Source organism: Somniosus microcephalus, chromosome 21 (genome assembly GCF_052327205.1).
Source record: "Somniosus microcephalus isolate GS21.2 chromosome 21, FLI_Smic_1.0, whole genome shotgun sequence".
NCBI lineage: Eukaryota > Metazoa > Chordata > Chondrichthyes > Squaliformes > Somniosidae > Somniosus > Somniosus microcephalus.
This window is the reverse complement of record NC_141007.1, coordinates 10,314,906-10,341,287: the sequence shown is the minus strand read 5'-3', so window position 1 is coordinate 10,341,287 and position 26,382 is coordinate 10,314,906. Positions and strand designations below refer to the sequence as shown.

Below are 26,382 nucleotides of genomic sequence, written 5' to 3'. Positions count from 1 at the left end.
ATGGCAGCAGCTCCAGGGTCAGTAGTGTGGTTTGGCCCCACTTCCCGCTTCCTCATATCGTACCGCGCATGTGCGACCGGTTCGAGTGCACACGCGCAGTACCAAACAGGCGCGCATGCGCAGAGGGAGTCAAAACACGCCGTGCAAATAATCACTTCGAATACTTAACCCTCAATCAACATCACTAAAAACAGATTATCTGGTCATTATCACATTGCTGTTTGTGGGAGCTTGCTGTGCGCAAATTGGCTGCTGCGTTTCCTACATTACAACAGTGACTACACTTCAAAAGTACTTCATTGGCTGTAAAGCACTTTGGGACGTCCGGTGGTCGTGAAAGGCGCTATGGAAATGCAAGTCTTTTTTTCTGAAGTACAGACAAATCTTTAATAGGAGCACAATATGGGTGGAGCGGGATGACTCTGACCACACTGCCACCTGTGGTAGGAGGACTGAATAGCAGGCGCCAGTGTTACCGATTATAAGTAACAGCAGGTGTTACTGTCACACTTTGTGTTACCGGAGTCAATACATTGTGACAACAGGACATCTCAAGAATTTGAATATAATGTAGATTATTTACTCAATTCCATATTTAAAATCTCAAACGCTTGGACCTTTTTAAGATTTTCTTGAAGAGATTGTGTTAAAAGCTTAGCAAATTAGCAATTCCTTAATTACACAATTACAGAGACATTTCAGGAACAGGAAATGTCCAATAGATCCAATAAGACTGTCCCTTTTTCATAGAGCAACTCTCACCGTATCCCCAATCCCTTCTCACCGTATCCCCAATCCCTTCTCACCGTATCCCCAATCCCTTCTCACCGTATCCCCAATCCCTTCTCACCGTATCCCCAATCCCTTCTCACCGTATCCCCAATCCCTTCTCACCGTATCCCCAATCCCTTCTCACCGTATCCCCAATCCCTTCTCACCGTATCCCCAATCCCTTCTCACCGTATCCCCAATCCCTTCTCACCGTATCCCCAATCCCTTCTCACCGTATCCCCAATCCCTTCTCACCGTATCCCCAATCCCTTCTCACCGTATCCCCAGTCCCTTCTCACCGTATCCCCAGTCCCTTCTCACCGTATCCCCAGTCCCTTCTCACCGTATCCCCAGTCCCTTCTCACCGTATCCCCAATCCCTTCTCACCGTATCCCCAGCCCCTTCGCACCGTATCCCCAGTCCCTTCTCACCGTATCCCCAGTCCCTTCTCACCGTATCCCCAATCCCTTCTCACCGTATCCCCAGCCCCTTCTCACCGTATCCCCAGCCCCTTCGCACCGTATCCCCAATCCCTTCTCACCGTATCCCCAATCCCTTCTCACCATATCCCCAATCCCTTCTCACCATATCCCCAGTCCCTTCTCACCGTATCCCCAATCCCTTCTCACCGTATCCCCAATCCCTTCTCACCGTATCCCCAATCCCTTCTCACCGTATCCCCAGTCCCTTCTCACCGTATCCCCAATCCCTTCTCACCGTATCCCCAGTCCCTTCTCACCGTATCCCCAGTCCCTTCTCACCGTATCCCCAGTCCCTTCTCACCGTATCCCCAATCCCTTCTCACCGTATCCCCAGTCCCTTCTCACCGTATCCCCAGTCCCTTCTCACCGTATCCCCAGTCCCTTCTCACCGTATCCCCAGTCCCTTCTCACCGTATCCCCAGTCCCTTCTCACCGTATCTCCAATCCCTTCTCACCGTATCCCCAGTCCCTTCTCACCGTATCCCCAGTCCCTTCTCACCGTATCCCCAATCCCTTCTCACCGTATCTCCAGTCCCTTCTCACCGTATCCCCAGTCCCTTCTCACCGTATCCCCAGTCCCTTCTCACCGTATCCCCAGTCCCTTCTCACCGTATCCCCACTCCCTTCTCACCGTATCCCCAATCCCTTCTCACCGTATCTCCAGTCCCTTCTCACCGTATCCCCAATCCCTTCTCACCGTATCCCCAATCCCTTCTCACCGTATCCCCAATCCCTTCTCACCGTATCCCCAGTCCCTTCTCACCGTATCCCCAATCCCTTCTCACCGTATCCCCAATCCCTTCGCACCGTATCCCCAGTCCCTTCGCACCGTATCCCCAATCCCTTCGCACCGTATCCCCAGTCCCTTCTCACCGTATCCCCAATCCCTTCTCACCGTATCCCCAATCCCTTCTCACCGTATCCCCAGTCCCTTCTCACCGTATCCCCAGTCCCTTCTCACCGTATCCCCAGTCCCTTCTCACCGTATCCCCAGTCCCTTCTCACCGTATCCCCAATCCCTTCTCACCGTATCCCCAGTCCCTTCTCACCGTATCCCCAGTCCCTTCTCACCGTATCCCCAATCCCTTCTCACCGTATCCCCAATCCCTTCTCACCGTATCCCCAGTCCCTTCTCACCGTATCCCCAGTCCCTTCTCACCGTATCCCCAGTCCCTTCTCACCGTATCCCCAGTCCCTTCTCACCGTATCCCCAGTCCCTTCTCACCGTATCCCCAGTCCCTTCTCACCGTATCCCCAATCCCTTCTCACCGTATCCCCAGTCCCTTCTCACCGTATCCCCAGTCCCTTCTCACCGTATCTCCAGTCCCTTCTCACCGTATCCCCAATCCCTTCTCACCGTATCCCCAGTCCCTTCTCACCGTATCCCCAGTCCCTTCTCACCGTATCCCCAGTCCCTTCTCACCGTATCCCCAGTCCCTTCTCACCGTATCTCCAGTCCCTTCTCACCGTATCCCCAGTCCCTTCTCACCGTATCCCCAGTCCCTTCTCACCGTATCCCCAATCCCTTCTCACCGTATCCCCAGTCCCTTCTCACCGTATCCCCAGTCCCTTCTCACCGTATCTCCAGTCCCTTCTCACCGTATCCCCAATCCCTTCTCACCGTATCTCCAGTCCCTTCTCACCGTATCTCCAGTCCCTTCTCACCGTATCCCCAATCCCTTCTCACCGTATCCCCAATCCCTTCTCACCGTATCCCCAGTCCCTTCTCACCGTATCCCCAATCCCTTCTCACCGTATCCCCAGTCCCTTCTCACCGTATCTCCAGTCCCTTCTCACCGTATCCCGAATCCCTTCTCACCGTATCCCCAATCCCTTCTCACCGTATCCCCAATCCCTTCTCACCGTATCCCCAGTCCCCTCTCACCGTATCCCCAGTCCCCTCTCACCGTATCCCCAGTCCCCTCTCACCGTATCCCCAGTCCCCTCTCACCGTATCCCCAATCCCCTCTCACCGTATCCCCAGTCCCCTCTCACCGTATCCCCAGTCCCCTCTCACCGTATCCCCAGTCCCTTCTCACCGTATCCCCAATCCCTTCTCACCGTATCCCCAATCCCCTCTCACCGTATCCCCAATCCCTTCTCACCGTATCCCCAGTCCCCTCTCACCGTATCCCCAGTCCCCTCTCACCGTATCCCCAATCCCTTCTCACCGTATCCCCAGTCCCCTCTCACCGTATCCCCAGTCCCCTCTCACCGTATCCCCAATCCCCTCTCACCGTATCCCCAATCCCTTCTCACCGTATCCCCAGTCCCCTCTCACCGTATCCCCAGTCCCCTCTCACCGTATCCCCAATCCCTTCTCACCGTATCCCCAATCCCTTCTCACCGTATTCCCAATCCCTTCGCACCGTATCCCCAATCATAGAAACATAGAAGATAGGAACAGGAGTAGGCCATTCGGCCCCTCGAGCCTGCTCCGCCATTTAATGAGATCATGGCTGATCATCCAAATTCAGTACCCTGTCCCTGCTTTCTTCCCATATCCCTTGATCCCTTTAACCTTAAGAAATATATCCAACTCCTTCTTGAATATACTTAATGAATTGGCCTCCACCACCCTCTGTGGCAGAGAATTCCACAGGTTCACCACTCTCTGGGTGAAGAAATTCCTCCTCATTTCAGTCCTAAATGGCTTACCCCTAATCCTTAGACTGTGACCTCTGGTTCTGGACTCCCCGACCATCGGGAACATCCTTCCTGCATCTAGTCTGTCCAGTCCTGTCAGAATTTTATAAGTTTCAATGAGATCACCTCTCATTCTTCTAAACTCCAGCGAGTACAAGTCCAATCGACCCAATCTCTCCTCATAGGTCATTCCTACCATCCCAGGTATCAGCCTGGTGAATCTTCGCTGCCCTCCCTCCATGGCAAGAACATCCTTCCTCAGATAAGGCGACCAAAACTGCACACAATACTCAAGGTGTGGTCTCACCAAGGCCCTGTACAACTGCAGCAAGACTTCCTTGTTCCTGTACTCAAACCGTCTCGCTACGAAGGCCAACATACCATTTGCCTTCTTAACCGCCTGCTGCACCTGCATGCTCACCGTATCCCCAATCCCTCCTCACCGTATCCCCAGTATCTTCTCTCTCCAGAAACACACCTAATTGTTCCTTGGTTACTTCAATGTTCCTCCCTGGTAACCTATTCCATGACTAAATTACACTTTAGGTGAAGAAGTTCCTGTGACTTCCCAACACTCCTGATTTGGAACGCCCCTCCCCTGGGTTCCGAACCCTTCACCACAGACAGCAATTTGCTTGGATCGATTTGGCCAGTTTCCCTTATTATCTTGAACTTCAACTGGCTCATCTCAACATCTCTAACCTTTCCTCATAAATTAACTTCCTGACACCTGCAGTGCCTTTCGTTACCTCATTGGTTGCCACCACTATAATCTGGAAAAGCCACGTTGAGTATTGCCCCTTTAAGAGTTTGTCGCTGTACACATGGTCTCCCCACCTTGGTCTGAGCCCTTTACCACGCGGGGAAACGCGTCAGTTGTCCATCTAGTGACCGCGAGTTACTGTGTTATTTTCTGCTGGCTGTCCTGTGGTACCTGATTTTTCTCTGCAGTAAAAAAGAAAGTATGAGTTTTCATTGATATAGCGACTTTCACATCCTCAGAACATCCCAAAGCGCTTCTCACCCAATGAAGTACTTTTTTTTCAAGCGTAGTGACTGTCATAATGTCGGAAACGCGGCAGCCACTTGCCCACAAACAGCAATGACCAGATAATCTGTTTTGGTGATGTTGGTTGAGGGATAAATATTGACCAGGTCACCGGGGAGAACTCCCCTGCTCCTCTTCAGATTATGCAGTGGGATCTTTTACGTCCACCTGAGAGGGCAGACGTGGCCTCCAACAGGACAGAACTCCCTCAGTACTGCACAGATGTGTCAGTCTGGATTAATGTGCTCATTAACTAGCGGCCCCTGGTGAAAAGTGGAACAGGATCAGGCAGGGCCGCGATTCCCGCCAATGTTGAATAACCAATAGAAAGTGGCCACTTGGGTGAGGTCTGGGAGAACTGTCTCACAGCATGGAACTGGGCATTCTGAGAAGGTCCATATTGCATTTGTCGAGTGGAGTGTGTCTGTGTCAGGCCTGGGAACCCAGTGCTGAGGAGTGTGTGATTATTCAGACACACTCAATCTAAATGGTGGGAACAGTCCGAGCTGTGATATACGGTCACTCGTTATCTCCGTGTAATACTTCACACACATGACAGTGCGTTATCTCAGAATGTTCCCATCACACAACCTGACTCGAGACAGCTGGCAAATATTTTCTATCTCCTGAATGTGAACCTTTCCTTCCTGATCTATAGCTGCAGGGGGTGAATGAGGGAGAAAGGAAAAGACTTGCATTTCTATAGCGCCTTTCTCGACCTCAGGAAGGGCCCAAAGCGCTTTGCAGCCAATGAAGTCTGTTTGAAGTGGAGTCACTTTTAATGTAGGAAACGCAGCAGCCAATTTGCACAAAGCAAGATCCCGCAAACAGCAATGTGATCGTGACCAGATAATCTGTTTTAGTGATGTTGGTTGAGGGATAAATGTTGACCAGGGCACCGGGGAGAACTCCCCTGCTCTTCTTCAAATAGTGCCGTGGGATCTTTTACATCCACCTGAGAGTGCAGGCGGGGCCTCGGTTTAACGTCTCATCTGAAAGACGGCACCACCGACAGTGCAGCACTCCCCCAGTACTGCACTGGAAGTGTCCGCCTGGATTATGTGCTCAAGTCCCTGGGTATTTAGTATAACACATGCTCGTACCAAGTTCCAACACTCATCATGCTTCACACCACGGTTGCCAGGGCTGTGCTGAGAAAGCAGACTCCCTATGATTCGTTGGTTGCCGGTGAGTTATTATCTGAATGGCAATAGATTGGGAGAAGGGGAAGTGCAACGAGACCTGGGTGTCCTTGTGCACCAGTCGCTGAAGGTAAGCATGCAGGTGCAGCAGGCGGTTAAGAAGGCAAATGGTATGTTGCCCTTCGTAGTGAGAGGGTTTGAGTACAGGAACAAGGATGTCTTGCTGCAGTTATACAGGGCCTTGGTGAGACCACATCTTGAGTATTGTGTGCAGTTTTGGTCGCCTTATCTGAGGAAGGATGTTCTTGCCATGGAGGGAGTTCAGCGAAGATTCACCAGACTGATACCTGGGATGGCAGGAATGACGTATGAGGAGAGATTGGGTCGATTGGGCTTATACTCGCTGGAGTTTAGAAGAATGAGAGGGGATCTCATTGAAACTTATAAAATTCTGACAGGACTGGACAGACTAGATGCAGGAAGGATGTTCCCGATGGTCGGGAAGTCCAGAACCAGGGGTCACAGTCTAAGGATAAGGGGTAAGCCATTTAGGACAGAAATGAGGAGGAATTTCTTCACCCAGAGAGTGGTGAACCTGTGGAATTCTCTACCACAGAAGGCAGTTGAGGCCAATTCATTAAATATATTCAAGAAGGAGTTGGATATATTTCTTAAGGCTAAAGGGATCAAGGGATATGGGGAAAAGGCAGGGACAGGGTACTGAATTTGGATGATCAGCCATGATCGCATTGAATGGCGGAGCAGGCTCGAGGGGCCGAATGGCCTACTCCTGCTCCTATCTTCTATGTTTCTATGAGAGGCAGAGATTATGATGAGCCTGTCGGTGTTTTTATGTTGTCGGTGTGACAGATCCAGGTGAGAGCTATGAGCTCTCTCTGCGGCTCTCCCCTTCTTTACCGGCTCATGGTGAGGCCTGACCAGTAGTGAGGGGTCTGCCTCCGACACCATCCCTTGGGATCTTTGGAGAGCCGGCTCTGAGGCACAGGACGAGCTCTCCGTCTGCTGGGGGTAGCGGGTGCTGCCCACACACCGTATTAGACTAATTCCAACACACAGTTGTACATATAACTGGTCTGGGGACGAGTTGCAAAGAATTTCAAAGTATTTACCGTACAGAAACAGGCCATTCAGCCTAACGGGTCTATGCTGGTGTTTACGCTCGACATGAGCCCTTCGTCATCTCACCCTATCAGCACATCCTTCCATTCCTTTCTCCCTCGTGTTTATCTAGCTTCCCCTTAAATGTATCTACACTATTCGCCTCAACCACTCCCTGTGGGAGCGAGTTCCACGTTCTCACCACTCTCTGGGGAAAGAAGTTTCTCCTGAATTCCCTGTTGGATTTATTAGTGGCTATCTGATATTGATGGCCCCGAGTTCTAGCCTGTCTTGACTGTACATTTCATACGTCATGATCACATTATCTTATTCAGGAAGTGATTTATACGTAATAGTAAACCTGTTACTTTCAATGCCAAATGTGATGAAACAATTAAAAAAGTCAGCAGAATGCTCGAACATGCGCGTGTTCCGTGGTGTATTGGCGACAGACCAACACTGGATTATTGCACTGGAGTAAGAGGTGAGTGGGGCGAGGACAGCAGTGTGGAGAGTGCTGAACTGGGATAAACGGGAGGGTGGCCGGTCCAAAACACATTGGGGTGGGGGAGGGAAATGTGACCGTTTTCAACGTTAAACGTTGTGCGAATGGGCCTGGATTGTGATTGCACAAAATGGCGAATGGGGCCCGATCGCCGACTGATCAACAGAGGAACGGGTCGGCGGCAGCATGGAACATGCCCTGTCGCATCTGAATGGTGATTTCAAATGGAATTACCAGGCACCCCTCCACCAAACCCATTCAGCCCCTCCAGCCTGTTCCACCGTTCAATTAGATCATGGCTGATCCGCACCTCAACTCAATCTACCCGCACTTGCTCCCTATCCCTCGATACCCTGACCCAGCAAAAATCGAGCGATCTCAGTGTTGAAATCTCCAATTGACCCACAGCTTTTGGGGGAGAGAGTTCCAGATTTCCACTACCCTTGGTGAAGAAGTGCTTCCTGACATCGCCCCTGAACGGCCTGGCTCTAATTTTAAGGCTATGCCCCCTTGTTCTGGACTTCACCACCAGAGGAAATAGTTTCTCTCTCTCTACCCTGCCAAATCCTTTTAACATTTTAAACACCTCGAGCAGATCACCCCTCAGCCTTCAACACTCAAGGGAACACCAGCCAAGTTTATGCAACCTGCCCTCAGAATTTAACCCTTTGTATCCACTGAGCTAACCAACCGTCTTGTGCTCTTTACATAAAATCAATGTCCAGCTTGGTCTTGAAGTGTTCTTTTTATTGGAGTGCAGGACTGGTATTGGAATTCCCTGAGTGTGTGCACAGTTCAGAGGGCATGTTTTAAAACCCAGTGCCAGTAAACTGTGAGATAAACTCCGGTGTGACCACGATTGGCCATCCCCATCACCAATCATTGTGTCACTAATCTGTGGACTCACACTAATAATACTGCCACTTCCCTCATTTCATACAGGAGTGATATCTTTATGAGACATCACAGTGGAAACGTGTAGGAAGATTTACAATGAGAAAGTTGTTTAATTGTTTGTGTGAATCCCAGGCAAGCTGCACTGAATCAGCAGTCATAAAGGAGAATTCGATTCTGCACCCTTGTCTGTCTCCGCACTCAGAGATCAGTGAAGTGTAATCAAGGTGTCTGAGCTCCATACTGGGGTAAAGCTTAAGGATTTGTAGTACCAGTTCGGAGCCCCATGGGCCGGGATTGCAGACTGGGATATCGGGAGACACCAGCAATAAACATCAGTGAAATTATCCAGCTCTGTCCAATTAACCTGTGAGCACACCAATCCGTACAATTAGAGATCCAGTCCTTGCAATCTTGGCTTATGTCTGGAGATCTCGATTTGAGATGTAATCAGGCTGGGGTACAGTACTGGTGGGTACAGGTCTGTCACTGTATAACACTGGGGTACAGTACTGGTGGGTACAGGTCTGTCACTGTATAACACGGGTACAGTACTGGTGGGTACAGGTCTGTCACTGTATAACACGGGTACAGTACTGGTGGGTACAGGTCTGTCACTATAACACTGGGGTACAGTACTGGTGGGTACAGGTCTGTCACTGTATAACACTGGGGTACAGTACTGGTGGGTACAGGTCTGTCACTGTATAACACGGGTACAGTACTGGTGGGTACAGGTCTGTCACTGTATAACACGGGTACAGTACTGGTGGGTACAGGTCTGTCACTATAACACTGGGGTACAGTACTGGTGGGTACAGGTCTGTCACTGTATAACACGGGGTACAGTACTGGTGGGTACAGGTCTGTCACTGTATAACACGGGGTACAGTACTGGTGGGTACAGGTCTGTCACTATAACACGGGTACAGTACTGGTGGGTACAGGTCTGTCACTGTATAACACTGGGGTACAGTACTGGTGGGTACAGGTCTGGCACTGTATAACATGGGTACAGTACTGGTGGGTACAGGTCTGGCACTGTATAACACGGGTACAGTACTGGTGGGTACAGGTCTGTCACTGTAGAACACTGGGGTACAGTACTGGTGGGTACAGGTCTGTCACTGTATAACACGGGTACAGTACTGGTGGGTACAGGTCTGTCACTGTATAACACGGGTACAGTACTGGTGGGTACAGGTCTGTCACTATAACACTGGGGTACAGTACTGGTGGGTACAGGTCTGTCACTGTATAACACTGGGGTACAGTACTGGTGGGTACAGGTCTGTCACTGTATAACACGGGGTACAGTACTGGTGGGTACAGGTCTGTCACTGTATAACACGGGGTACAGTACTGGTGGGTACAGGTCTGTCACTATAACACGGGTACAGTACTGGTGGGTACAGGTCTGTCACTGTATAACACTGGGGTACAGTACTGGTGGGTACAGGTCTGGCACTGTATAACATGGGTACAGTACTGGTGGGTACAGGTCTGGCACTGTATAACACGGGTACAGTACTGGTGGGTACAGGTCTGTCACTGTAGAACACTGGGGTACAGTACTGGTGGGTACAGATCTGTCACTGTATAACACGGGTACAGTACTGGTGGGTACAGGCCTGTCGCTGTATAACACTGGGGTACAGTACTGGTGGGTACAGATCTGTCACTGTATAACACGGGTACAGTACTGGTGGGTACAGGTCTGTCACTGTAACACTGCGGTACAGTACTGGTGGGTACAGGGCTGTCACTGTATAACACTGGGGGTATAACACTGGGGTACAGTACTGGTGGGTACAGATCTGTCACTGTATAACACTGGGGTACAGTACTGGTGGGTACAGATCTGTCACTGTATAACACTGGGGTACAGTACTGGTGGGTACAGATCTGTCACTGTATAACACTGGGGTACAGTACTGGTGGGATACAGGCCTGTCGCTGTATAACACTGGGGTACAGTACTGGTGGGTACAGGTCTGTCACTGTAACACTGGGGTACAGTACTGGTGGGTACAGGGCTGTCACTGTACAGCACTAGGGTACAATACTGGTGGGTACAGCTCTGTCACTGTATAATACTGGGGTACAGTACTGGTGGGTACAGGTCTGTCACTGTATAACACTGGGGTACAGTACTGGTGGGTGCAGGTCTGTCACTATAACACGGGTACAGTACTGGTGGGTACAGGTCTGTCACTGTATAACACTGGGGTGCAGTACTGGTGGGTACAGGTCTGTCACTATAACACTGGGGTACAGTACTGGTGGGTACAGGTCTGTCACTGTATAACACTGGGGTGCAGTACTGGTGGGTACAGGTCTGTCACTGTATAACACTGGGGTGCAGTACTGGTGGGTACAGGTCTGTCACTGTATAACACTGGGGTGCAGTACTGGTGGGTACAGGTCTGTCACTGTATAACACTGGGTACAGTACTGGTGGGTGCAGGTCTGTCACTGTATAACACTGGGGTACAGTACTGGTGGGTGCAGGTCTGTCACTGTATAACACTGGGGTACAGTACTGGTGGGGACAGGTCTGTCACTAACACTGGGGTACAGTACTGGTGGGTGCAGGTCTGTCACTAACACTGGGATACAGTACTGGTGGGTGCAGGTCTGTCACTGTATAACACTGGGGTACAGTACTGGTGGGTACAGGTCTGTCACTGTATAACACTGGGGTACAGTACTGGTGGGGACAGGTCCCCCTTGTGCTGATAACTGCAGGCAGTACAAAGTAAGAAGCACAGTCACTAATTATTCACCCAATTATTCATTCGTGGGTTGATGGCAGCACTCGAACAGCCATGTCCCGGGTCTCCTTTACACGGCTCCCTTGCAGCCAGGGGTGAGTAAAATCCTCCAGAGTTCCTGCTGTACCGGGCGACCCCTGATGGACAGAGCTCGTGCAAATGTTGGTTGGGGACAGGATCGTGTTTAGTTGCAATGTTACCAGCTGACACTCTTGGTTTTGACCTACACGTAAAGAATTCCCCCTCGGGCAGGGTCCCCGAGACCACCCAGCTCCTGTGCTAATGTACCCGACAGTTAGAATAATAATTGTGACAAAGAACGAAAGAAAGAACTTGCATTTCTATAACACCTTTTACTACCTCAGGGCATCCCGAAGCGTTTTACGGCCAATGAAATACTTGTGACGTGCAGTCACTGATGTAATGTAGGAAACGCACAGCCAATTTCCCACAAACAGCAATGTGAAAATGCCCAGATAATCTGGGTTTTTTTTTTAGTGATGCTGGTTGAAGTTGAGGAATAAATATTGGCCAGGACACCGGGGAGAACTCCCTTGCTCTTCTTCGAATAGTGCCGTGTGATCTTTTACGTCCACCTGAGAGGTTAGACGGGGGTAATAACAGCAGAAAATGCTGGAAATACTCAGCAGGTCAGGCAGAATCCGTGGAGAGAGAAACAGAGTTAACATTTCAGGTCTGATGAAGGGTCCCAGACCTGAAATGTTAACTCTGTTTCTCGCTCCATGGATGCTGCCTGGCCTGCTGAGTATTTCCAGCATTTTCTGTTATTTCAGATTTCCAGCATCCGCAGTATTTTGCTATTAGGTTGGACAGGGGCCTCGCTTTAATGTCTCATCCGAAAGACGGCACCTCCGACAGTGCAGCGCTCCCTCAGCACTGCACTGGAGTGTCAGCCTAAACACTGTCCCACTGGGGCTCTGTGCTCTCTGCAGGATATCCGTTGCAGCCAATACACTGGCCCACACCAGGACCAGCCGAGCCTGTGTAGCTCCGCTCTACACTTGGCACAGCTCGCTCAAGGTACTGGGATGAGCAAACCCCGGTGACTGTAGGACGCGAGTTGAATTAATTTTACAGGCTAGATTTGCACTCACCTCATCGGTTCAGTTACTAACTCAAAAGGCTGGAACACCAACCATATTTTGCTATGAAAACAATTCATATGAGAATGAAAATCCTACTTTTTTAGAAAACATTTCAAGTTAAGTGAATCTTTTTATGGTAGGGATGTTCTTAATCTGTTCTGTTCTGCTGCGTAATTGATTAAATTTTTCACTCCTGTGCAGGAGGCAATTCCGCGAAACCCAGAGAGAAGAAGGAAACCGTCCAGCCTCTCATCAAGTAGTCAGTGGGCACCAAGTCCTGATTGGGTGAGTAGTCAGTGGGCACCAAGTCCTGATTGGGTGAGTAGTCAGTGGGCACCAAGTCCTGATTGGGTGAGTAGTCATGGCACACCAAGCCCTGATTGGGTGAGTAGTCAGTGGGCACCATGCCCTGATTGGGTGAGTAGTCAGTGGGCACCAAGCCCTGATTGGGTGAGTAGTCAGTGGGCACCAAGCCCTGATTGGGTGAGTAGTCAGTGGGCACCAAGTCCTGATTGGGTGAGAGGCATGGCACACCAAGCCCTAATTGGGTGAGTAGTCAGTGGGCACCAAGCCCTGATTGGGTGAGTAGTCAGTGGGCACCAAGCCCTGATTGGGTGAGTAGTCATGGCACACCAAGCCCTGATTGGGCGAATAGTCTGTGGACACGAAGCCCTGATTGGGTGAGTAGTCATGGCACCCCAAGCCCTGATTGGGTTAGTCGTCAGTGCACACCAAGCCCTGATTGGACGAGTAGTCAATGGTCACAAAGCCCTGATTGGGTGACTAGTCAGTGGACGCTAAGCCCTGATTGGGTGACTAGTCAGTGGACACTAAGCCCTGATTGGGTGAGTATTCACTGGACACTAAGCCCTTCACTGGACACTAAGCCCTGATTGGGTGACTAGTCGGTGGACACTAAGCCCTGATTGGGTGACTAGTCGGTAGACACTAAGCCCTGATTGGCTGACTAGTCACTGGGCACCAAGTCCTAATTGGGTGAGTAGTCATGGCACACCAAGCCCTGATTGGGTGACTAGTCAGTGGACACTGAGCCCTGATAGTTTTGCCAGTAGAACATTCCACCCTGAGGGAGTATCTCAGGGAAGTCGTTGTCCTGTCTTCTCACAATGTCCACACAGCCACATTTTCAATGAGTCGCTGGATAACAATCAGGAGCACGACCCCTAACTGACCTTCCCCCTCAGAAGCCCAGGGGTACTGAGGCCTGTTGGAACGCTCCCAATTGCTTCCCCAGCTGTAATCTTCCATTTCAGCACAGGCCAGAGATTGAGCCTGGGACTTTCTTGCTCTGTCTGGCTCAGTACTACATACAGCTCATGGTCTTTCACTCAATGTTTGCACCACCCCACTGTAGGGCGAACCACAAACCTGCTGCACTCGGTTCTTCCCCATCCTACATGACGTGAAATAATTGTTCGATGGTTAGCATTGACGGTGCTTATGGAGGCTCCAGTGTGTGGTCTTTAGTCGCCCCCTGACCAACAATGGAGCCGAGGTGGATAGGGAGGAAGGTAGAAAAAGTTGTGCGCTACCCAATGGCTGAGGAAGTTCACCAAGTGAGTGGCCGAGTCATGCAGACCAGGAATGTTCCAGGTCTTCACCCTGTGCTCAGTTGACTGACCTCAGCCACAAAATTCAGCCCGTGTTCCTGCTCCTGATCACCATCCAGTGACCCCTGCACCTGTGTCGGCAGCAGGGGAAAACGGGCTCAGGATTGACTGCCACAGAAATATCCTGCCGCCACTGGCCATCTAAGCTCGCACCTGAAGACTGAGCACTAGGGGGAAGCTGTCGGGACTGTGGGCTTGTGCGGAACTGTATCCCAGCAAGAGTCCGAGCCGGGAGGAGAAGCACATGGAAACGCAAGGCAAAGACCAAAGAGAAAAGCTTCAAGTGGAAATGTGGCCGGTTTTAATCTGTCTTGTTTAGGCTTGCAATTCGCATGGGCCGAGTTTCTCTAACGTTCCCTTTAACAGGTGTCCTGTGGGCTTTTAACCAGCAAGTGATATTGTCCTAACAGAATATTGTGTGTTAATTTACTTGCTCTGTGTGTCACTGGGGTTCTTTGCGCTGGTAGTTGCAACAAGCAACGTGACTTTGGCAGGAATGCTGGCCCATCAATTGGAAGAGCAGAACTTCTAGAGACAGTAACGGTCACTTGACACAACAGACCCAGATCACCCCCAGCTCACCATGGGGGAAAAATTGGGTTGATTTGTGCCTCTCGTTAGCGCCCCCCGGGGTGCAAATCCCCATGCGCCCGGGCGCGGTGCCACTAACGCCTCCTGCGAAAATCAGTGGGAGGTTAGCGGTGGCAGTAGTCGGTAGTGCCCCCCCCCCCCCCCCAACAACGATGATGTCATCGCTGCACACAGTGCCCCGGCCGCAACCTTGGGTCGCGCCCCCTGACCTTTCGCTGGACGATATGTCCAACAGGGTCGGGGTGGCGTTTTTGCAGCCGTGGCAACGCTACTTGAAGGGCAGGTGACGGGTGGCCATTGTATTTTTGGCCGACTGCCAGCACCTGCCCCCTTCCCCTTTTTTTCTTCAGGGTGCCGGCCGCGATCGCTTCTCACCACATCTCTCAACCTTCCACCTCCCCCCTTTCTCCCCATATCCCTCAACTCCAGCTATCTAACTTCTCACCCCACTCCCCGGTGGTCCAGCAGGGCCCCGGTGCGCGCAGCGCTAGGCCCCTCCACTTTAATCGGGAGGAGGCCTGCAATGACGTGGCGACGCTCGTGGTGCTGTGATACTGAGTTGTAGCCCTTCCTGGAGTGCTCCACCTCCTGCTTGGGGAGCTACTACTCAATATCAGGCGGAGGGGCGCCAACATGTTTCCCCCCATGTCCCTCACTCCCGCCTCACCTCACCTCCACCTCACCATGTCCCTCGCCTCCACCTCACCATGTCCCTCGCCTCCACCTCACCCTCGCCCCCACCTCACCATGTCCCTCGCCTCCGCCTCACCATGTCCCTCGCCTCCACCTCGCCCCCGCCTCACCATGTCCCTCACTCCCGCCTCACCATGTCCCTCACTCCCGCCTCACCATGTCCCTCACTCCCGCCTCACCATGTCCCTCGCCTCCGCCTCACCATGTCCCTCGCCTCCGCCTCACCATGTCCCTCGCCTCCGCCTCACCATGTCCCTCGCCTCCGCCTCACCATGTCCCTCGCCTCCGCCTCACCATGTCCCTCGCCCCCGCCTCACCATGTCCCTCACTCCCGCCTCACCATGTCCCTCACTCCCGCCTCACCATGTCCCTCACTCCCGCCTCACCATGTCCCTCACTCCCGCCTCACCATGTCCCTCACTCCCGCCTCACCATGTCCCTCGCCTCCGCCTCACCATGTCCCTCGCCTCCGCCTCACCATGTCCCTCGCCTCCGCCTCACCATGTCCCTCGCCTCCGCCTCACCATGTCCCTCGCCTCCGCCTCACCATGTCCCTCGCCTCCGCCTCACCATGTCCCTCGCCTCCGCCTCACCATGTCCCTCGCCTCCGCCTCACCATGTCCCTCGCCTCCGCCTCACCATGTCCCTCGCCTCCGCCTCACCATGTCCCTCGCCTCCGCCTCACCATGTCCCTCGCCCCCGCCTCACCATGTCCCTCACTCCCGCCTCACCATGTCCCTCACTCCCGCCTCACCATGTCCCTCACTCCCGCCTCACCATGTCCCTCACTCCTGCCTCACCATGTCCCTCACCTCCCTCGCCCCATATTTCTCTGTCCTTTTTCAATTCCCCTCTATCCAGAAATCCATGTAATTGCCCCTTGACCCCGTTTGTACTCTTCACTTCACCGTGCTTCCCCAGTAACATATTCCCCAACTTGATTACTTTTTGGCTAAAAACTCCTCTGACCCCCCTTTGTACTTCTAACTCCCACATTTTCAACCTATGTCCCTGAACCTTGAACCCTTCACATGGGGAGCAATTTGACACAATCACTTTGGTCCACTTACCTTTGTAAACTTGAAACCTTTAGTTAGGTTGCCTCAAAGTCTTTTTCCCCAAAGAAACAAACCCAATGCCCTGAACCTTGCCTGCGTGAGGCTGGTTTAAGAATAAACTAGATTTAAGCCGGAAACCCATTTTATAACCCCTACTTTTAAGTGAACAAATTTATTAGGCAACAGGTATTGAGATCAATTCTTGTACCTGGGGCCATTTCTACTTTGTGTCAATCAGAAGGGGAAAGGTACAACTCTCACCTGTAGCGGGGCAAGCGTCAGGCAGTCTGATGGTCGCCTCCAAGAGGCCTACACGATACCACCAATGTCCCAGGAAGGGGCAGGAGCCCAGCATTAGGGAAGTGGCTGGATTGTGCAACAGCATCCTGCCTGAAGCCAGCAATCAATGTAAGCTAGGCCCCGTGTCCTCTATCCAACCCCACCAAACCGCAGGGACTGCGACCAGTAAATGCTCGTGGGCCCCAGGGCGTGGGTGTGCTGTTGCCATTTGTTGCCACATGGCCCAGAATGCTTCACACTCTCACTTACCGCTTGGCCACTTTACTAATTCTACAGAGCAACAGTGTTTTTGCAATATTATAAACACAGCAATGGTTTGTGATTGCCTAGAATCGCTGGTTTTAATATTCAGCATTAATTGGACCTGGGCGGCACAGCAGGCTCGACTGGGCTTCTCTTCTGGGACCTTGTTTGAGCCCAGCACAGGGCGATGGGCCTCTCTGGGCCTGTGCAAACTGAGTCGGAGGGGTGTCAGCCCAGCTCCTAGTGGGCTCGAGTCTGCACCACGAAACTGCCCCATAACCAGCACGAACTGGCAGTCTCACGCAGGGCGGCTACAGGGGGATTGCCTGGAGCAGGGAATGGGAAAATGTTGCCCTGGTGTTGTGGGGGCTGATCTTCCAGCTCAGTGCCTAATCGGAATCACTGACCAGCCACAAGTAAGGTTGCAGCGACACCGCTTTAGCCACATGCAGTCATTTTAGTAGAAACCGCCTTATACACACTCTCACAATACAGGTAAATGAACTTCACACGTGTATATCTACTTAAACATCTGCCACCATTCAGTGACCACGGGAGTAAAGCAGCCAAAACGATCAAGAAACACTCGCACACTCTGCTTCTCGTCTCTCCATTTTACCAACAAACGCACAAAAAGGTTAAAGTTCACATGCATACCCTGTGCGAATGAATATTGAGATCACAGGCCCAACGACGGTATCTCTTACTCAGTTTTTATTTACTAATCGCAAATGCAATTCACCTCATCTGGATTCCCTATTGGACAACACTGGTCTCAGTCTGGATCTGAGGAATGTGGTTGGGAAGGAGTAGAGGAAGTTTCAGTGTAAGTGAGACTACATTTTCGGTTGAATTAGGGCAGCTTTGTGCTGAGGGCACCCGCCCCACCCACCACCAGCTGAATTAATACTTTCCAGTCGGGGCTGGGTTTGAGCAAAGAGCCTAGAGGTGAAAGGGCAGAGCGTGACCCTGTGAACTGCCAAGTCACCAGCCGTTAGTTTCTAACCAGCCCCGGTAGCTTTGGCTGTGATGTTGATGTTTGTCGACTGACGGTCCGTGGAGTTTAACCCGCCGGACTGACTAGCCGGGACTGCGCCCCCTGGCTTTGCTGTGTTCTTTAATTGTCTGTGCATGTCTGCCCTTGCATGGTACTAACCCTGCCCTCACTGTGTGTGACATTTGACCTGCAGGTGATATCATGGAAATCAAAACTCCCCCTACAAACAATCATGCGCCTGTTGCAGGTTCTGGTCCCACAAGTGGAGAAGATCTGCATCGACAAGTAAGCATGTGCACTAACAATAGTGGGCTGCAGAACAGGCAGCTCTGGGCTTTCCTCCCTCCTTGGGAAATTGCTGCTAGAGGGGAGATGGCTGCATGAATGTCCCTTATTGTTTTCCTTAACAAAACAATTCCAAACCTTTAATCTTCTCAAAATTAATTTTAACTTCAGTCCGGTGCAGTTACCTGGATGCTGCCATTTAATTTGGTGTAACCGTGGTGATGGCTCTTGTTATGGCGGCACTTTCCCTGGTAACAGCGCCGGCAATCAGCCGGTGAAATGCCGGAGAACCGGCAGCTGGGGTGTCCGACTGTCAGCGGGGATTTATCGCTTTGAGGCAGGAAAGGAGCAGATTAAATGGTGGGGCCGCCGATAGCTCGATGGCTGAGGCAGCGCGAGACTGCGCCTTAAAACCGGCAGCTCCCAGGTTCGGCGCTCTGTCTAGGCCGAGGGAGCTTGTTCCCAGCTCGGGCAGCGGTCTGGGTGCTACACCTGGTCTTGGCACCCCCTGTGTAGGCAGCGTGAATGTCTGATGGAGGGTTGGGGGTGGGTGCTCCTGCTCCTGGTCACTATCTGACCCCCCCCCCCCCCCCAACTGCTGGAAAGCATTTCTACATCGGAACTGGGCGAGGGCTGGACCGGGTGTGGCCCCCCGCCAGCCATGCCCGACTAGCCAAGCTCCATCCTCGTCCACACCGGTGTGCTGTCCGGACTCTCCCCAGAAGGAGGACCACTTGGGTGAGGTACCAGAGGGCTGACCATACATCGGCCTGTACCCCAGCAGGAATCAGCACCTCCAGGACCAGGAGGGGAGAGAATTAAATACAATACAACATAGGTTTAACAGCATGTGCCACCAGTAATCTGCTCCTGACAAAATACAGGAAACTTTGTGATATCCGGCACCGATGGGACTGAGCTGTTGCCGTCCCATTAAAACTGCCGGACAAACCAGCGCTAATGTTAAAACATACGGAAGCTTTTGAGCTCCGTATCTAGCAACAAACCCTGTTGCTTAGCAACAGCTTCTAAACAGTCGGCCGTAGCTTGCAAGCGCCTCTGTAGCTAAGCAACAGCTTTAGCTAGACCTTGCAGAGCCAGACTAGTGGAAAAAAAGCAACAAAAAGAAAAAAAACTTACTGAACCGACTCCTGAATTTTGCCGGTGGCTCGAGCATTCCGGACAGTTAACCTCCGGATAAACCAAAGTTTCCTGTATCACTTTTATCGGGAAAAAGATTTCCCATTGCATTTATTAAAGGCACTGAGACTCTTAAAAGGGATGTTTATATGGAAAAGGAGAGCCAATCTGACCTTCTCCTTTAAAAGGGAGTTTCATATCACGATCCGTGTTTTTAAAAAAAAATCAAACCAGTACAGTGAATTATTGCATGGGATATTTTTGTTTAAATTGAGTGCGAGATTCTTTTAGCAAGAACTGAGGGAGTTGAGGTATGCACACAGTTCGATATTATCAATTCAGCACTAGCGTGGAAAATTAATGTTACTGTTAATCCAGCTCCCTCACGCTGTCACTCAGTAACCCCTCTCCCCCAGCGCCCTGTGTTACTGACTGTATCTCTACTGAAGTTAATCCAGCTCCCTTACACTGTCACTCAGTAACCTCTCCCCCAGCGCCCTGTGTTACTGACTGTATCTCTACTGATGTTAATCCAGCTCCCTCACACTGTCACTCAGTAACCCCTCTCCCCCAGCGCCCTGTGTTACTGACTGTATCTCTACTGATGTTAATCCAGCTCCCTTACACTGTCACTCAGTAACCCCTCTCCCCCAGCGCCCTGTGTTACTGACTGTATCTCTACTGATGTTAATCCAGCTCCCTTACACTGTCACTGTAACCCCTCTCCCCCAGCGCCCTGTGTTACTGACTGTATCTCTACTGATGTTAATCCAGCTCCCTCACACTGTCACTCAGTAACCCCTCTCCCCCAGCGCCCTGTGTTACTGACTGTATCTCTACTGATGTTAATCCAGCTCCCTTACACTGTCACTCAGTAACCCCTCCCTCCAGCGCCCTGTGTTACTGACTGTATCTCTACTGATGTTAATCCAGCTCCCTACCAATGTTAATCCAGCTTCCTACCAATGTTAATCCAGCTCCCTTACACTGTCACTGTAACCCCTCTCGCCCAGCGCCCTGTGTTACTGACTATCTCTACTGATGTTAATCCAGCTCCCTCACACTGTCGCTCAGTAACCCCTCTCCCCCAGCGCCCTGTGTTACTGACTGTATCTCTACTGATGTTAATCCAGCTCTCTACTGATGTTAATCCAGCTTCCTACCAATGTTAATCCAGCTCCCTTACACTGTCACTGTAACCCCTCTCGCCCAGCGCCCTGTGTTACTGACTATCTCTACTGATGTTAATCCAGCTCCCTCACACTGTCGCTCAGTAACCCCTCTCCCCCAGCGCCCTGTGTTACTGACTCTATCTCTACTGATGTTAATCCAGCTCCCTCACAGTCACTCAGTAACCTCTCCCCCAGTGCCCTGTGTTACTGACTCTATCTCTACTGAAGTTAATCCAGCTCCCTCACACTGACACTCAGTAACCCCTCTCCCCAGCGCCCTGTGTTACTGACTGTATTTCCACTGATGTTAATCCAGCTCACTCACACTGTCACTCAGTAACCCCTCTCCCCCAGCGCCCTGTGTTACTGACTGTACCTCTACTGATGTTAATCCAGCTCCCTCACACTGTCACTCAGTAACCCCTCCCCCAGCGCCCTGTGTTACTGACTGTATCTCTACTGATGTTAATCCAGCTCCCTCACACTGACACTCAGTAACCCCTCCCCCAGCGCCCTGACTATCTGTACTGATATCAGTTTCTTCACACGGTCAAGGATTAGTAACTTTAAGTGTACAGCAGCGATGCTCAGCACCTTGAGCAAGGAATGGAGAAAGCTCCCCCAGGTTGCCTTTCCTGATCGCTGTATTATGCTGAAAGTTGCATGTGTGGTTATCAGCTGCGGACGGGGTCAGGGACCCGGGGGTTGGCTGCGATGCCCTCTCGAGTTAAATAGTCTGCCAATACCCATGTGTGCGAAATAGGAGTAGGAGCAGGCCATTCAGCCCCTGGAGCTTGTTCCGCCATACAATGAGATCATGGCGGTTCTGCAGCTCGACTACACTTACCTGCCTCAGCTTCATATCCCTCGATACCCTAACCCAACAAAAGAGGCTTTGGAATTTTCAGTTGACCTGGGTGCAGCAATGTCACCGCCCAGGGAACTGTACCCTGGCACAAGGAGGTGGGGAGGACATGGCAAGGGGGTGGGGGTAGAGTAAACGCTGGTATAAAAGTCTGAAAACAGTTTCTGAACTGTGACCTGTTTCTGTTTGAATGCAGAGGTTTGACCGATGAATCGGAGATCCTGAAGTTCCTGCAGCACGGCACGCTGGTGGGATTACTCCCTGTGCCACATCCAATCCTCATTCGCAAGTACCAGGCCAACTCCGGCACTGCCATGTGGTTCCGCACGTACATGTGGGGCGTCATTTACCTGCGGTGAGCTGCTCCTTGCCGTCCGGCGTGTTGTGTTCTCAAGTGATGGTGTGGAACCCTCGTACTGTGTTCGCCTGGACGATGAACACAAACCAATTATACATCCCGTCCACCCAGAGCCAGGCAGTGCCCGGAAAGAGTATTTCACAAACTTGCATTTACGCTTTGAAACCAATGAAGTCCAGTTGAAGTGTAGTCACTGTTGTATTGTGGGAAACGCGGCAGCCAATTTGCACACAGCGTATGAGGAGAGATTGTGTCGATTGGGCTTATACTCACTGGAGTTTAGAAGATTGAGAGGGGATCTCATCGAAACCTATAAAATTCTGTCAGGCCTGGACAGACTAGATGCAGGAAGGATGTTTCTGATGGCCGGGGAGTCCAGAACCAGGGGTCATAGTCTAAGGATAAGGGGTAAGCCATTTAGGACTGAAATGAGGAGGAATTTCTTCACCCAGAGAGTGGTGAACCTGTGGAATTCTCTGCCACAGAGGGCGGTGGAGGCCAGTTCATTAAATATATTCAAGACGGAGTTAGATATATTTCTTAAGGCTAAAGGGATCAAGGGATATGGGGAGAAGGCAGGGACAGGGTACTGAGTTTGGATGATCAGCCATGATCGCATTAAATGGCGGAGCAGGCTCGAATGGCCGACTCCTGCTCCTATCTTCTATGTTTCTATCCCACAAACAGCAATGAGATAAATGACCAGATAATCTGCTTTAGTGATGTTGTTTGAGGGATAAATATTAGCCAGGACACCGGGGAGAACTCCCCTGCTCATCTTCGAAATAGTGATCGTGGGATCTTTTATGTCCGCCTGAGAGGACAGGCGGGGCCTCGGTTTAACGTCTCGTCCGGCAGTGCAGCACTCCCTCAGAACTGCACTGAAAGGGCAGCCTGGATTGACCTTGATTCCCCCCCCCCCACCCACCAAAGTCCACCTGAAAAAAATTTCAGATAGGCCTGTAAGTCCTAGAGTAACCACCCACCTTTTCCAGCGATGGGCTGCTTAAATATCCAAATCCGGCCTGGATGAACAAATGGTTTGCATTTTTACAGCGCCTTTCACAGCCTCAGGATGTCTGAAAGCACTTTATAGCCAATGCATACTTTTGAAGTGTGGCCACTGTTGTAATGTAGGAAACACGGCAGCCAATTTGCGCACAGCAAGCTCCCACAAACAGCAATGTGATAATGACCAGATAATCTGTTTTAGTGATGTTGATTGAGGGATAAATATTGGCCCCAGGACACCGGGGAGAACTCCTCTTCTCTTCGGAATAGTGGCCTCGGGACCTTTTACATCCACCTGAGAGAGCAGGTGGGGCCTCGGTTTAACGTCTCATCTGAAAGACGGCACCTCCGACAGTGCGGCACTCCCTCAGCACTGCACTGGGAGTGTCAGCCTGGATTTTGTGCGGGACTTGAACCCATGACCTTCTGACTCAGAGGCGAGGGTGCTGCCCACTGAGCCACGGCTGACACAGATGGAGGATGACCGTCAGCTGAGGATCCTTGCCCGACCAGGAGTCAGAATCTGTGGGGGGCAAGGGGTGGAAACTGGATCCGAAAGTAATTCCCCCACTCTTTCCCCTTTCCACTGGACTGAGCTTTTCCTGTGGCCTCGTCCCTCCCGATCTCTCTAACCACCGCCAGTGGTATAATCCCTCCCTCAAACTAGCTCTCTGTTCCATTGACTCTGGCCGCTTGTGCATCCGGCCCCCTTCACCCCACCATTGGTGGCCGTCCCTTCAGCTGCCTAGGCCCAAAGCTGTGGAATCCCCTCCCTAAACCTCTCCGCCTCTCTACCTCGCTCTCCTCCTTTAAGCCCCTCCTTAGAGCCCACTTCTTTGACCACGCTTTTGCTCACCTGTCCTAACATCTGCTCATGTGACTTTGTTAAATCCTGTCCGATAACGCTCCTGTGAAGCACTTCGGGATGTTTTACGATGTTAAAGGTGCTATATAAATGCATGTTGTTGTTGATGCCTTTCTGTGCGTGTACAGTGTGAACCGGTTTGACTCACCCTGACCTTTCTGTTTGATTCCACAGGAATGTTGACCCACCCATCTGGTATGACACAGACGTGAAGCTCTTTGAAATTCAGCGGGTGTAAGGAGCCAAACCGGGAACGAGCGAACACTTTGGCCAAATATCTTTTCCATTTTAGTTCTCAGTCTGACAGCTGGTTTCTGCACCTCTGTATCTACACTAATCTCACCTTCTCTTCACACCAGCTGCTGCTGCGAGCTGTGGGCCTGACATAACTGTGGGCAGAACCCCTCACTGGCCGAGTGACCCAGCCAGACCCCTCACTGGCCGAGTGACCCAGCCAGACCCCTCACTGACCGAGTGACCCAGCCAGACCCCTCACTGACCGAGTGACCCAGCCAGACCCCTCACTGACCGAGTGACCCAGCCAGACCCCTCACTGGCCGAGTGACCCAGCCAGACCCCTCACTTACCGAGTGACCCAGCCAGACCCCTCACTGGCCGAGTGACCCAGCCAGACCCCTCACTGGCCGAGTGACCCAGCCAGACCCCTCACTGGCCGAGTGACCCAGCCAGACCCCTCACTGACCGAGTGACCCAGCCAGACCCCTCACTGACCGAGTGACCCAGCCAGACCCCTCTCACTGACCGAGTGACCCAGCCAGACCCCTCACTTACCGAGTGACCCAGCCAGACCCCTCACTTACCGAGTGACCCAGCCAGACCCCTCACTGACCGAGTGACCCAGCCAGACCCCCCTCACTGACCGAGTGACCCAGCCAGACCCCTCTCACTGACCGAGTGACCCAGCCAGACCCCTCTCACTGACCGAGTGACCCAGCCAGACCCCTCATTGACCGAGTGACCCAGCCAGACCCCTCTCACTGACCGAGTGACCCAGCCAGACCCCTCTCACTGACCGAGTGAGCCAGCCAGACCCCTCACTGACCGAGTGACCCAGCCAGACCCCTCACTGACCGAGTGACCCAGCCAGACCCCTCACTGGCCGAGTGACCCAGCCAGACCCCTCTTACTGACCGAGTGACCCAGCCAGACCCCTCTCACTGACCGAGTGACCCAGCCAGACCCCTCTCACTGACCGAGTGACCCAGCCAGACCCCTCTCACTGACCGAGTGACCCAGCCTGACCCCTCCCCACACTGCCCTGTGTTTGGCTGTAGTCTCGGTTCTCTCCTGGACAGACTGTCTTGTCACTACTTTTACTGAACGAAAGGCAACCGTTCCCCCACCGATGGTTCAGTGGGCAGGGCAGCACCTGCTGTCTCAGTGAGCCCCACAGTCAGCAAGGTCTCAGACAGCAGAATCTCAGCAGCTCCTGTCAGACCAGGCCCCTGGCCCCCAGTGACACTCCCATCCCCCACACTGGAAAGTGCATGTGTGAACGTTGGGTAAGCACAGGGAGTGGCTGCGATGCATTCTATGGTCAAACAGCCGTCGACACAGGAGGCTAGAGATGCCTGCTGGTGATCATAGCAGGCGGGCGTGCGTGTAACACGTTGATGCGACATCCCTCTTACCTGTTATTTTAAGGGAGGAGTTGAACTGTATAAAACTAGCAGGTCAATTGTCTGCCTGTTACTGTCCAAGCTGGTCATTTCCTGGCCACACAGCCCTTGCCCACGTCTACCGACTGACCATGCGGGTGAGGTGACTGTGGGAGGCCAGTGGGTGTGGGTTTGTACCCCAGCACAGGGGCAGTGCCCAAGGGAAGAGAGGGTGGGTTTGTACCCCAGCACAGGGGCAGTGCCCGAGGGAAGAGAGGGTAGGATTGTACCCCAGCACAGGGGCAGTGCCCGAGGGAAGAGAGGGTGGGATTGTACCCCAGCACAGGGGCAGTGCCCGAGGGAAGAGAGGGTGGGATTGTACCCCAGCACTGGGGCAGTGCCCGAGGGAAGAGAGGGTGGGATTGTACCCCAGCACAGGGGCAGTGCCCGAGGGAAGAGAGGGTGGGATTGTACCCCAGCACTGGGGCAGTGCCCGAGGGAAGAGAGGGTGGGATTGTACCCCAGCATTGGGGCAGTGCCCGAGGGAAGAGAGGGTGGGATTGTACCCCAGCACTGGGGCAGTGCCCGAGGGAAGAGAGGGTGGGATTGTACCCCAGCACTGGGGCAGTGCCCGAGGGAAGAGCGGGTGGGATTGTACCCCAGCACTGGGGCAGTGCCCGAGGGAAGAGAGGGTGGGATTGTACCCCAGCACTGGGGCAGTGCCCGAGGGAAGAGGGTGGGATTGTACCGCAGCACTGGGGCAGTGCCCCAGGTAGAGGGGAGTGTGGGATTGTACCCCAGCACTGGGGCAGTGCCCCAGGTAGAGGGGAGGGTGGGATTGTACCCCAGCACTGGGGCAGTGCCCGAGGGAGAGGGGAGGGTGGGATTGTACCCCAGCACTGGGGCAGTGCCCGAGGGAGAGGGGAGGGTGGGATTGTACCCCAGCACTGGGGCAGTGCCCGAGGGAGAGGGGAGGGTGGGATTGTACCCCAGCACAGGCAGTGCCCCAGGGAGAGGGGAGGGTGGGATCGTACCCCAGCACTGGGGCAGTGCCCGAGGGAGAGGGG

The 26,382-nt window shown here is 52.5% G+C and overlaps 1 protein-coding gene across 1 annotated transcript in view; it reads left to right on the top strand.

Annotated features, from left to right (window-relative positions):
• Positions 1–26,170, top strand: part of LOC147102586 (protein HID1-like) — a 173,713-nt gene extending 147,543 nt beyond the window's left edge. The window contains exons 17-20 of the mRNA XM_085964084.1: positions 12,689–12,772; positions 18,194–18,285; positions 21,659–21,817; positions 23,871–26,170. Coding sequence (XP_085820210.1) covers positions 12,689–12,772; positions 18,194–18,285; positions 21,659–21,817; positions 23,871–23,934 — 399 coding nt within the window. The 3' untranslated portion in view covers positions 23,935–26,170. The remainder of the gene's footprint in view (positions 1–12,688; positions 12,773–18,193; positions 18,286–21,658; positions 21,818–23,870) is intronic.
• Positions 26,171–26,382: the final 212 nt, after the last annotated feature.